The 14,434-nt window shown below is 42.4% G+C and overlaps 1 protein-coding gene across 1 annotated transcript in view; it reads right to left on the bottom strand.

Annotated features, from left to right (window-relative positions):
* Positions 1-14,434, bottom strand: part of IQCK (IQ motif containing K) — a 98,662-nt gene that overhangs the window by 77,406 nt on the left and 6,822 nt on the right. The window contains exons 3-4 of the mRNA XM_025206995.1: positions 12,802-12,940; positions 7,161-7,258 (exon numbers count right to left, since the gene is read on the bottom strand). Coding sequence (XP_025062780.1) covers positions 7,161-7,258; positions 12,802-12,940 — 237 coding nt within the window. The remainder of the gene's footprint in view (positions 1-7,160; positions 7,259-12,801; positions 12,941-14,434) is intronic.

Below are 14,434 nucleotides of genomic sequence, written 5' to 3'. Positions count from 1 at the left end.
TTCCTGCCTATGCAGGGGGTCGGACTCAATGATCTATTGAGGTCCCTTCCGACCCTAACATCTATGAATCTATGTGCCCCCGGACTTGTGCAGGGCAGGGCTGGGCAGACCAGGAAGAGCCCTGCGCAGCCCCAGCCCAGCCCTCCCTGCCCCACACAGATCCGGGAGCACACGCCCTTCCCATGACTTCCCCAACGAGCAGTGAGAGCAGCAGCAGGAGCCATCAGATGAGAAGGCAAGTGCTGGACCAATGGCTCCTGGATGAGCGGCATACAGCAGCAGAAGCCGCCCCCCCGGGCGAGCCACAGCTCCATCCTGAGCCCTCCCCAGCTAGGCAGTGCTTGCTCCAGCCCCTCTCTCACTGTGGAGGCCTTGATCTGCCCCCGCACGCCACATCCCTCCCCCCTCCCCTTCCACCACACCAGTCTTACCAGCTGCACACAGCTCTCCAAGCTACCGGCTGTGCTCCTTGCTGCCTATGTTCTGCGCTGTGGCTGCACGCACGCATGGGCATTTATTGCCCAAATTGTCAGCCGCATCAGGCCGATTTCATATACGATCAACTTTCTTTATATCAGTGCCAATCCGATATTGGACTGATGTATCGATGCACCTCTAGTTACTGCAACTTCTTTCTCTAGCCTTTGCGAATGCAGTTTCATACTACTTATCTCCATTCAGAACACTGGTCAAAGATCAGTTGTTGCTTCATGTGTTGCCTCATGTGTTGGTTTGAGCATGTCACCCCTCTCTCTGCAGTCCACAGCTGGGTCCCCCTTCTCTGTTACATCAAACCTAAGTGTCTTGTCTTCATCCTGAATGCCCTTACATATTTCCTTTCTCACATTCATCTCATTCATTATCACAATGTTGACCCCTGCCTCCAATCAGCTAATGATGACAACCTCTTTGTCCAGCCGCTAGATTTTAAAGCACACATCTTCCTGATTTCTCCCATACTGCCCTTCACATCTAAGACAAGCTCTTCATGACCACACTGTTGGTTACCATCAAATCTCTCCATTAATTTTAATCTGCCTTTGCTTTGAACCATTACATAGATGCAGTATGGCACATGCATGTCCAGCTAAAATGTACTCTTGGCACGAGTCAAGATTCTGTCAAAGATCTGTCAGAACAAACTATGTGAAAGTTGCCTGACTGGTGGCCAAAAGCAGAACTGCCATGTGTTGGCATAAACAAGTACATAAGCAATGCCAGTCATCCACTTTCTGCTGTTACAATCACCTGTCCTTTTGCTGGATGTAACTGAAATGAAAGTTTCATCTTGCTTAAAACAATGTCTCTAGTTCAAGAATACAAGAATCTCATTCAAATAAATGTTTGTAGAGAAGCATCCAGAAATAACGACATGGGAAATAGACCTTTGCTCTCTTAATGACTTTGGCACAAAAAACAGCCCCAGTGGGAACAAGGGAGAGAAGTAAAATTGGTAACGTTTACCAGGATCCTGGGATAAACAGCTTAAATACAAGGTTCCAAGCAAGCACTTTGTACCAGATTCAGAGTCAAATTCCCATAAAAGAAGATAGCATTTTGGAAAGTCTCATATTTGTATCAAGTATAATACCTAAACAATGGTTTTACGTGGGGGGTTTTAAATAATAGTAGACAGAGAGAGAGAAACTGAATAATTTGTGTTCTCATTCACATTCCTGTCACCTCACTGGTGCCAAGGGAGTTGCAGATTGCAAGTAAACACAAAACATGGCCAACAAACCTTGCAAATATATTCAGTATAAAAGCCGATACTCACTGTGCACACTGGTGAGGATTTACATATCATGTTTTTTTAAATAAATATGTGGATCAGTCAGATGTACCAATTTGAATATGAATCTCCTATTGCTAATTTAAAACATGTCCAAGGTAAGCCTGGTCCAGGTCCCATTGAAGTTAGTGGTAGTCTTTCCAATTAATTCAGTTAAGCTAACTCAGTTATGTGTTAGTCACACTACTGATCACTGCTACAATATTTCTGACCAGAAATACTAAAAGGAATGAATCACAACCTGTATATTTTTATTTTAATTGTGTTCCTTCTTTGGACAGATTTGCAGATGTTTTCTGCTTAGCTGCCTATCTACTCCACCACTGATCCGAGGTCATGAGGCTAGGAAAGTGGGCCTTCCCAAGTGACCACCTTTCCCAATCCTTTTCAATTGTGGAGACACAAACATGGTCATCTTAGAGTGGATATAATGTTCAGAGTGCAAAAAAAAGGCAGAATTACTTATAGCCTGGTTTATTAACTTGATCTGAATAAAGAAACCATGCTGTGATAAGCATCACACATTTGGCAAAGAGCAGACAAAAATAATAATGCAAAGTTTACTTACAGTGTATCAAATGCTTGATTTTAGGAGTAACCTTTTCATCTTCTGAGAGGTAAAAAATACATTTTACCAGTACCAATATATTGCTAAATATGAAATAGATATTCATGTTTATTATGCATGTGACATATAATGTTATATCTGGAATAGACTTAAAAAACTCTATTTTTAAGTGCAGTTTTTTTTTAATCATTTCACACTTCTGACTTGACTACAATGCAAAACATATGGGCTGTTAGTGGGTGCATTTACATGTGATATTAATGTGATGGAATAAACTCCAGTGTAGTTCGTGCTAGAGTTTAATGCTCCAGGCACAGTGTTTACATGTGTGCCTGGGATCATAGCATGTTAAGCTGGGGTGGTGCAGCCCTGGCAGGAAGTCCAGGGGGTCAGCCTTCCAGCCTGGAGCTGCCCCCCATCAGCTCAACATGCTGTGGAGGGGCTGGCTGGGGCATGAGGGTGCTACAGTGCAGGGCTAGCCAGCAGACAGCCCCTGCACTGTAGCATCTCGTGTCCAGCCAGCCCCATCACCATCTATCTACACATGCATTTCGCTGAACAGAACTACTCTGCTGTAGGATAGTACTTATGTTGTTCAGTACTATCCTACAGCGGAGTTAATTAGTTTACTGCAATATAGTGCCACATGGTGATGTTTTACTGCGGAGCTAATTAGTCAGTTCCACAGTAAAGAGTTTTGTATAGATGCACCCAGTGTTTACTAGGAATTCATAATTAGGGCAGAAAGAGCATCCCATAATTGGTGTGATTTTTACTTTTCTCTTCTAAGTTGCCCTTACAAAAGATCCTCCTGAAATTTTACATATCACATTTCTGATGGCTGGAAAATGGTGTTTAGAGGTTTGCTTCTGGCTTATAGGTAAAGTAGATATGCATTAGAATATCCAGGACAACAGCAAGGGTTAACTGATTTTTAAAAAGCCTGTCTGTGAAAAAGTTTCTTCAAGGCCTGCTGTGTCTGATACAGGCAAGCAGCAAGCAGACACACAGGCTGGGAATTGAAGTCATGTACTACACTGTTCCGTAACATAAGATAAGGTGGCACCAGGTCACAGTGCCCTTGAGATTTCCAGTTTTGGTAGATGAACCAAATTAGGACGCCCAGAAAAAGGCTAAATTAAGATGTGCACCTGTATGGGTTTGTAAAACAAAGGACTATGCTAACAGTACAGAACGTGGACAGTATGATGACAACAGGGAGACCAATCAGTGATGGCCAGGGAGGAAAAGAGTCATCACAGAGGGAAAAAGGATACAAAAGAAGGGATTTTGAAGCAGCAAACGATCCCCAAGAGGAGAACCCGAGGCCACCATGGACAGGGCACACCACCAGCCTGTCCCATCCACCCAACTGGGAGGGTGGGGGGGCCTTGGCCTCTGACCTCCAGGCTGCTGACATCTGACATTCAAGAGAAAACCTCAGGGTAAAGCTTGCATACTGGCCATTTCTGGTTTTGATTTGGAGGAGGAGGGTGCAGGTCCCCAAAATGGCATGGTAGAGAAGATACTGAATTTCATTGGTTGGCCCTTTTGAAAAGTCTTCAGTTACTTACCAGGGGACAGTCCATAATGTGAATGCAGCCATTTTTAATAGCATCAAAATTAAAGAAATAGAAAAGGAATAAGTGAAACATGGGCTACAGAATACAGATTAATATGAATGGATAGAAGACAAGTTATATGCAATTCATAATGTGCTTCCTATTCTCATATTTAACTAACAAAATGTACACAACAGTTAATAGGTGGCCTGGGGTATTCCAGTATGTGATAAATAAATGCATTTCAAATTAAACACCACAAATACACGTGCATACACACTGTAGTGGGTTTTTAAAGGATGCCCAAAGATTAAGCTATTATAGTTTTGAATAGTGAAAAATGTCTGTTAAAAAAAGAAATCCATATTTCCATAAGAAAAAAAAGAATCCATATTTCAGTTCATTGATGAGGTCAGTTAGAAAGAATAGTACTGCTGCTAGTCTGGAAATGCTTAATTGGCCAAAAGCCAGATAAAGCCATTTTTTTGGAATAAACACTCATATGTCATTCAGATTATGAAATTAAATGTGTTTTTCCATGTTGTTCATGAAACAATTCAAAGAGGCCAAACTTACAGTATGCTGATAACATCCTATGTAAATATGATATATCACCAAATTTTCAGTATACCTTATCTGCAGAGGTACACAAAATGTTGCATTGTGTATTCAAAGTAAAAAACTAAATGTCTAAAGGAACTAAACTAAAGAAACAAGAATGTCAATTTACATGTGTAAAGGGTTGTATCTGAATATTTTTCAGATATATTCATGAAATACTGAAAATGTCCTTAGAGTCGTGTTTCAAGAACATTTTCTCATTAAGTTTGTGCATGTTATATTTAAAATATAGATTTACTTTTTCCAATACCAAATATACATAAGAACCCAAGGGAAATTTGCTATAATAAAGATGAAGCAGATGTAAGGCATCAATTTTTTTTTAAGAAAACATTCTTATAGTTTAGGGTTTTTTTAATGGAAGATAGGCTCTTAACTTTGCTTGTAATCCACAAAATCGCATGCATTGGTTATATGAATGCTGACTGGTTACATGCAAGGTTCAATTAGAATCTATGTATTCAAAACACATATGGAAATAGACTGCTCAAGCATTAAGCACCTGGTCAACAATGGAAATTAACATTACTATTCATTCATTTGGCTAGTGGCAAGATCTATACCTTTGCTACTTCTTACACAAAAGGAGCAGGAAGTGACGCCACAGAACATAACTTTCATATGACACATGAAATAATATAATCTTGCTTTCCAAATTTCCTTCTTCAGTAATGACATTACTCCCTTTTGCAACCAAAATGACCTATTTTCTGTAGTAATAAAGTGAGAACCAACATGAAAATTTACCCTATATATAAAAATATATTTTACATGTTAACAATAAACATTTTTTACTCGATACTACAAGGATATTAGACAGTTGGGTTTAAGTCATTATTGATTCAAACAAGGTCATTAGTAGATCCCTTAAAACGACTATGTTACAATGTGATTTTCTCTCAGTGCTTATCCCATGCTACAAGTTGTTCTCTTTCTTTAATAATATACTAGTAATGTCTTTAATAATTTTAAATGCCATCAATATTCCTACAGAAATAGGTCATCTTCATCAGTTGACCTGATGAAGGATGCCCTGCATTCCAAAGCTCATCTAACTTTATCCCAGCCATGCAGTTACTTATCCAATAAAAGATACCACCCACAAAGATCCTTGATTCGCATAATTCCTGGACAGTCATGGCTACCACATTACTCCAACATTTGCCTTACATACATGATACCAAAGTGTGTCAAAGCTAGAGCTCTGTCCCTATGACTCCAGTGTACATTAAAAGTACAAATGCAGGGATGATTTTATTATTTTTTGCATTAATGTAGCACCTCAGGGACCCAGACAATGCTGGAGTCTCACTATGCTAGGCAATCTTCTTAGGCTCAGTAAGAGGCAGCTTCTGGTCTGAGGAGCTTTTTAAGGCCCTTTACAGAGTTGCTACTCTCAGTGGAAACCCGTGAGTGTACAAATGTTCAGGTTCTTTTTCCCACAGTAAAAATGGCTACTCCTGGAAGAAAAAAAGTCTGGGAACAAGCAGAGCTAAATCACTCCTGGGACAGAGAATATCTGTACATACTGTAAGATGCAAAATAGGAGCGGAAAGAGAGACAAAATGACCTCCACAAGATTGGGGCAAGTAGGGATTGGGGCAAATCTTGTTAGAAAATGCTGAAAAGAGCTTCCCAGTTCAGCACTGGGAAGCTGTCTACTAAACAGTGGCAATGCAGTGAGTTTTATAATTGCACTCATCCTAAATACATCTTTATGCATTTCCAACATATTTTAGTAGTTCTCATCAACAAGATCTGACAATGATCAAAAGACCTTAGATACATCCACAATAAATGGCAGGATGGAATCTCAAGAATGCCACACTCCCTCCAAAGTGAAGGTAACAGTCAAAGAAATGACCTCTGCTTCATTGCTGTTATGAAGGGTAGACAACAGTTTTCATCTTATTAAATTAAACATTTGGTATGCATTTCTCACTAGAACATGTTAATCCATACTTTTTCAGTTGATTTTTTTCCCCTTTGGAGTTACAGGAGAATAATTTAGGCAGATTCTTATAAATAAGGGCAAGAGAGACAATAGTAATAGTAAATCACATAGAAAACTATTAAAAATTCTATTGTAAATTAAACCCCAACAATCTAGGGATATGACAGTCCAAGTTCTGTGCTCAGGTACAAGTCTAGAACCCTGGATTGCAAAGCATAAAAAGGGAGCAGCACTTGGATCGCTAAGACTAAATATACACTGACAGCTTAAGAGTACGTTTGTGAAAATGAATGGCAGCATTATTAACACTGTGACATTATTAATGCATTATTAAATAAGTGACTCCCAGTGTTAATTAGAAAGTTTTAAAGTTTTCTGGGCTACATACAACTGGATGTTTAAAAAAGCGTGGTGTGCGAAAAGCCACAACTTATGGCTTGTCATGCTGATGGGTGTTATGTAGTAAACAATCTGTTCTAAGTTACTGGAAGAAAGCCTGTGTATAATGTCTTAATGCTATAATAATTCCATAATGATATATAATACATTATTTTATGTTATTGTAGTTATTTTGCTTATAAAACAAAATAATGAAAGAGACACATTTCATTTGAAGGCTATGACTTCCTAAAATAACTCTTAAATTGAACGCTAAGAACTAACCTCAAAACACTTTTCCTTCCTTGCTCGATGTAGCAGTTCAGCCATTCCTGGTAAAAGTATTGGAAATATATAATATTCTAAGTATTCTCTTGGAGAACCTGGACAAAAACAATACATTTTCCCACTTAAACAAGGATTATATGGAGAAAAGGACATCCATTTGAAATAACATTAAAAAACCCCCAAACATAATAAATTTTATCAGTTCCATTTCAGCTTGTGCTAAACATAAGATTCTTTCAATGTAGATCTATTTACAAAATCTATTTCATTTTTCTTAAGCCACAAAAAATATATAAACTTAATTAAGTTTCAAAAGTCAGTGCTTTCTCCCCAACCTCTCCGAACAGTATCTTTCCATCTTTTGTTTGTTTCTTCACAAACTAAAGTCATTGGTTGTGAAGCTGAATTCCTAGACAGAAGCAAGAGATGAGATGAGAGTGCTTAAATCTGCATTTTGGGTGGCTTTGATTTCTCTCTTTTATCTCCATTTTTAAAAGGATTTACATCATGAGCTATCCACATAAAGGCCAGAAAAACCTAACAAATTTGCCATTGGGTCTCCTTCAGTGCAGTTCCGAACCTGTCAGCTTCAAGGTTTGCTTCCCACCTAGCTTGCCAGTCCTGCAACCTTGGAAGTGAAATACTGAGATGGGATCTGGACTTTAGGGTCCTGCTGGATGTGTTCTAACACATCTTCAGACAACGGTAACTCCTGGTTGTTCTCCTTGAAGTGGAGAGAGTTCATATATATGTTTAAATATAATACAGAGTTTTAAGACTAGAATTGCAAAATGCAGAGTTGTTGATCTAATTCTACTCTAATTAAGGATAGTGGTATAGCTCCTATTAGTTTCAACAAAAACAGTATTAGGCCAAAACCACGTATCTTGTAAAAAGCACCTGAATCTTTAAAGAGAAAAAAAGACTCACTAGACCTCAAACTTTAACAGGATTTCAAACCACGTGATACAGTGTACATAAATTATTTAACATTTGTATTAAGCAAGTGAATTTTTGCCTTCAGTTACTCTGTATTTATGTCACTGTATATCCATTAGCATCGCTGGTTTAGCTGAGAACAGACTGACCTACTTTTTTGTTTTTAATAATCTTGAAGATAAAGATAAATCAAATCAGAGCACCATTCCTAAGAAATATTTCAATAACGTGTAGGTCACATTAATGAAAAAACTCGGTGATTAACAACATAGTGACTAAACCAGTTTTAGTATTCTCTTACTCTGTTGGATAGTAAGAACTGTAGTTATCTAATTTGTGACATTATTTGATATATCACCCGAGAAAGATATTTATCTCTCTCCCATGAAATATTATTAACTGGTGATATATCAGATAATGCTATGAATATAATATAATATAATATAATATAATATAGACACAAACTGGGTGCTTGACAGGACAATCTTGGTAATTATTACGATTCTAATATAATAAAAGGCTCAGTCTGTCTGTCTGTGTGTCTGTCTATCCATAATGCTTCTAGTCAACTGAGTATGCACCACTGAGAGGGCACTGGTGAATGGCTGGGTGGCCTGGGCTGCGCGGGTCTAAGTTTGCTCTGCTGCTGGGGAAGTTTGGCAGCAGGGAATATGCACCAGTAGCCCAAGCAGTGGGGCTTCCCCCCGCCTCCCTGCCTGAGAGTGAAGCAGGGGGATAATGGTGGCGGCGCCCCCTAGAACAGTCAGCAGGGAGTGGGGGGCTGGTGGGCAGGGAGGAGAGCAGCGAGAAAGGCAGATGCGGGCCAGGCTGACCCACAGCAGCAGGGGGGGAGGGCGAGAGTGGGGTCGGACCTGAAGCAACATGGGGAGGGGGGTAAGCGGAGTTGGACCCGAAGCAGCAGGGGGAGGGGGGAAGCAGGGTCAGACCCAAAGCAGCGAGGGGAGTGGGGGTTAGACTGGAAGCAGCGGGAGGGGGAAGGGGGTGGAGCAGGGATGGACCCAGAGCAGGGTGGGGAGGGCAGGGAAGAGGGGCGTGGGGCTGGACACAACCTCCCTCCCCCCCTGTCATTCTTGATGGGCAATTTGTTAGCAATTATTATAATTCTATAATAATTTACAATGTTAAGTTCTTAAAGGAAACTAAAGGAGATAGATGTCCAACTCACACATTTCAGTGACATTTAGACTAACTCCCTTTGACTCCTATGAAAAATCCAACATAAGACAATGAAGTCACTGAGAAAAAAGAACCCTTTCCAAAATTCTAATCTGTCCAGACTGTGAACCTGGAGAAGAAATATTTTAGAGCACTGAAAATGAGCACTCAACATTCTCCAGTAAATGGCATACCAAGTGCAGACCAATTTTGATTAGCCTTCCGGGCTAGGCGGTATTAGGGGAAAGTTAAATCAGATCAAAATGGCTGTCCAATATCAGGTAAGGCAGGATGGTGGGTGGTTGGCAGTGGGGGTCTAACAGGCTGGAGGGGATCAAGGATCTGCTTGGGGATATGGGGGTAGGTGCGACCCACAAGTGGAGTGGGCAGGCCAGCAAGACTGACAGGTGGGGTGGGGTTGGGGGCCTGGCACAACCTGTGGGTGGAGGGGCAGGGCTGGCATAACTTGTGGGTGGGGTGGACAGGGCCAGTGCAACCTATCAGGGGTGGGCAGGTACAACATGTGAGGGGTGGGATAGCAAGCATGACCCATGGGTGGGGTGGAGTCCCCCCACCAGCAAACTTATACCCCCATCTTTCCTGCCCCTCCTCCCACCGGGACTTGCTTGCTTGGTTCCAGCAGTGGCAAATGCTGATAAAATTGGCTGCACCCAGAGCAGCTTGTGGGACGGGGGCTGAGAAGGCTGCCTGATCAGGGCCAGGGTATGAGGGGACCAAGGGGGCAGAAGGAGCAAAAAATAGCCCAGTGCAGGGAGGGAGGATGAAACACACTTCAACAAGGATGTAGAAAAACTTGAGAGATTCCAGAGAAGAGCCACCCGTATGATCAGAGACTTGCAAGGCAAGCCATAAGAGGAAAGGCTGAGGGACTTGGGTGTCTTCAGCCTAAAAAAAGAAGGCTGAGAGGGGACTTGGTAGCAGCTTACCGCTACATCGGGCACCCTTGGGGAAAACCAGGAGTAATGGCCACAAATTCCTGAAAGACCATTTCAGGCTTAACACTAGGAAAAACTTTTTCAGTCAGGGTGGCCATACTGTGGAATAAGCTCCCTCCAGAGGTGGTGCAATCACCCACCCTGGACATCTTCAAGAGGTCACCTCGCTGGGGTCACCTGACCCCAGTTATCTTTCCTGCCTAGTGCAGGGGGGCTGACCCGATGAACTTGCAAGGTCCCTTCCAGCCCCTAACAATCTATGAATCTATGAAAAGAATAGGCCTGGGGCTAGGGCCAGTGGCTAGGTTTTCCCAGCCCCTGGGGCTGTGCAGGGAAAACATATAGAAATTGCGTGCACCAGTTTGACCTAAGTAGAATAATTTTGATATGACATAGTTCCAGGCTTATACTAAACCAGGTTCTGCAATTTTTAGACCAGTTTGTGTGATGGAACTTCTGTTCAGTTACAGGTTTAGACTGATTGCCGGTCACTGAGACGAACCAGTTCTCTAAGTGTAAGGTCGGCACTGGGACAAGCCAAGTTTAAATCAGGTGGCCATTTTGAACCCAATTTAACCTCCCCAGATGTCTGTACTTAGCCCAGCTCAGAGCAATTTAGAAATCTTGGGACTGGTAAAAGAACTGTCTGTGCTCAACACTTGAATTGCTGTCCTCAGTCCAGAGTCTTGACTGTTACTGCTCTAAACATTCAGGTCTTGATGTGGGAAGTAAAGATACTTTGTTAAATGTTTGTCTCCTGAGAATTCAGCGTAGGAATAAAGGGTTTGTTCATCGCTGCACACTCCTAATCTATCCTTCTCAACAGACACTACTAGTGAATGTTCATAAATGGAAGAGTACCATACATCAAGACTTCAGAATATTACTGCTTCTCGCTACCAGTAATAGACATTTTAATGGGTTACTGTAAATGGAAGAGAAGGCATATGGAATAAGAGATGAAAAACGTGAGGGATAAAAGACAAAATGAAGGGTAAAGTGCAAAATACCTAGAAGAAGATATATGGTTCCTGGGACTGTGAATTTTGAAAAGCTGAAATCAGAACAATGAAGATGGGACAATAATGATTCAGAGGTTGAATATAGTTGGAATAAAAACAGCTGGGGAAAGATATTATAACCTGAAAGGTTTCAGAATCTATGATAGCTTTCATCTATTGATACTGGTTTGACTTTATTAAGATCAGAGGGAGAAAATGCTTGCCTTTCTCCTGTTGTAATAAAAATGACTGAATGAAAAGCCACATACAGGTAAAGAGGACGGTAATGTCTGTAATAGCTTTGTATAATTATACATTAAGGCAGGGGTGGCCAACCTACCACAAGTGGCATGGGCAGCCTAATTCTATGTGTAGCATATGTAGATCAAAGAGGGAACAGGCAGCACAGCAAGATAGGACAAGAAGCAGAAAGCAGAACAGCAGATTGGGACTGGAGCACAGGGCAGGAAGCAGAAAGCAGAGCATCAGATTGGGCAGGGAGCAGAAAGCTAAGCTGTAGACTGGGCAGAGGAAGGGGACTGGAGTGGAGGAGCCTGGTTCCTGTGATCAGAGACCTGACAAAGAATGTCTTGCATTTGAAAGCTTGTCTAAATTTATCCCAGCTACATAGTTGATCCATAAAAAACATCACCCAACCAAAGTCTTGCCCCTCACACAGCTCTTTAGCTCTTTTCAAGATCAGAGGCCCACCCATGGAGGCTAGTCTTCAGCAGCAACCAGGGGCATTTATACACACACTCCGAGAGTGGGAGGAGGCGCTTTAATTAGAGTGGCTCTGAGAGCCACTCTAATTAAAGCACCCAGAGCGTCTTTTCTATCAGCGTCCCTGTGCTTCAAAATGGCAGCAGCTCATCGAATGCACTTTAAAGTGCCCACCACCATTCTGAAGCCCAGGGACACTAATACACGAGATGTGGCAGGCAGCTGGAGCACAGTAATTGCAACATTCCAGCAGACTCTATTAATCGAGTCTTCTCCAACATGGTGGAATTCCAGCATATTAGTGCAACCTCCTTGCTTGTGTATAGGCACTGTGGGGTTTTAGTTAAGCAGAAAGAGAGGGTGAGTCAGATAAGGATTAGGCTCTATCCCTGTTCTCTGAAGTCATAACATAGGTTTATTTTTCTTCATAATTTGTTTAAAAAACAAGCTGTGTATAATGTTTGGAGGCATGTTATATGTGAGAAACTATGGTAAATAACAGCACAATATAACCTAATGTGCCATCATGTGTATCCTTCCCCATGACAAGCTGACTTGTAGGCATAGCCCAACATGCTGTGGAAGGCAGTAAAAAAAATGGCTCAAGGTTTTTTCTTTTTCCTGGAGTAACAATACCCCTTTCAAAGTCATAGGTGTTTCTTCAGTTCCTCATCCATGGTCAGGAATAGTAGCCACATGTAGCTATGCTTACCCTTCTGTGCTGTAATGGGATGCTTTCTTTCCCTCTGCACCACACGTAATATTGCCGGTGCTCTCTGCTGCCTGCTCCATACTCTCTGTGTTCCTAACAAAGTAAACACCTTATTTTAAACCCTTACTTACATGTTTTTGGATCAGGTGGTTCTGGAGGAGGTGCTAGTGTGGATAAGAAAACTTTTTTTGGGGTAACAGTAGAATCGAAAGAAGCTGAATAAAACTCCTCTGCACTGAAAGGCTGCAAAATTCCAGTATCTGAAGAAACCTGTTATAAATAAATGCAACTGACATAAACATCCCAGCCCATTTAACTTTTCATTGTAAAAACATTCAGGAGTCCATTCAACAGGAAAGGAAACACAGGGTCCACAAAAATAGATTTTGAATTTCTAATTTAAAAATTAACTGATTTCAATATTTTAGTTAGACACCTTGGTGAGAGCTTGCATTGAAAAACCTGTAGGGCGTGTCCACACATGCAAGCACGTGCACTTGCAGCAGCTCAAACAGAAGCGGCACAAATTTGAAATGGGGCTTTATGCCTCAGCACACACGCCTGGACATGCACTTTGGTGTGAGGAAAATTGTGCCACTTGGGGCAAAATAACCCTGCCTGGCTCCTCCTGGATCTGCAGCCAAGGGAAGCTAGAGCCCAGGGCCAGCACCTGTGCTGTCCCCAGCAGCATGAAAAGCTGCCCTGTCCTGGCCCCATCAGTACAAAACACTGCCCTGGCAAGTAGCTGAGGGCTACTTGCTCTCAGGAGCTTCTGGGGCTCAGCCAGTTGGTACCTGGGGACACTACCCCGTGTGCCAGCTGGACTGCTGCAGCATCCCAAATCCATTTTTAAAAATACCCCAAAATCTATGTTCTTCCACAATTAAGACAAAAGATCACTCTATACACACACACTGCGGACCCCGGATGTGGACTGCACAGCCAGCAGAGGCATCTGCCCCTCTGTGCTAGCTGCCAGTGGGCTGTGGCTGCAGAGTTGACCTTTGTGCGGCACTACTGCCATGCATGCCTGGCTATCTGGGCAGCTATTGCCTGGAAGATGTTTCCAGTGTGGTGGCCTGCTTTGAACCGTCAAAGCATGTCCTCCTTGCCCAAACTGGCCAGGAGGTCAGCCACCTCCAGCTGGGTCCAAGGTGCCAGCTCTGACCAGGCTCCTCTGCCTGGGTCCTACCACTTGCGCCTCTAGCAGGAATTCTGGTGTTCCCTATTTGAAAACTGAAAAACCCCTGATAAAAAAATCCCAAAGTCACTCAATACCCCGAAATCCATGTTCCTCCACAATTAAAAGACCACTATACATAGAGAGAGAGAGAGTGAGAGACAGCAATCAGTTGGGCAATGTTTTATTGATATATCTACAGAGTTAAAGCAATTTGATAGCCTACCGGTGTCTTTATCATCATAATAAAATGAATTCTAAATACCTATATGTTTTGCTGTTTGCCTTCGGTTTTCTTACCATAGAGCAGTTAGAGCTCCCTGTGACCCCTTCACTAACCAGGATGTGGAGACAGCTGCCCCGGCAGCCACAGCTCCTGCCAGCAGGTCTCATCCTGTCTCGCAGTTGGGCATGCGGGGTGTGTGCTGTGGGGATGTGTGGTTTGCAGGATGGGGGTGGGAAGGGGGATAGGGGGATGTTGGTGGCTGTGGAAGGATGTGGGGGGGCATGGGGTATGTGAGTAGGTGTGGGTGGATTGTGGGGGTACTGGAGGGGGGGCTGCTCTGGAGGGGTGGGTCCTCTGC

This window comes from Alligator sinensis, unplaced genomic scaffold (assembly GCF_000455745.1).
Source record: "Alligator sinensis unplaced genomic scaffold, ASM45574v1 scaffold330_1, whole genome shotgun sequence".
NCBI lineage: Eukaryota > Metazoa > Chordata > Crocodylia > Alligatoridae > Alligator > Alligator sinensis.
The sequence above is the reverse complement of the archived record's forward strand: the minus strand, read 5'-3'. Positions and strand labels throughout refer to the sequence as shown.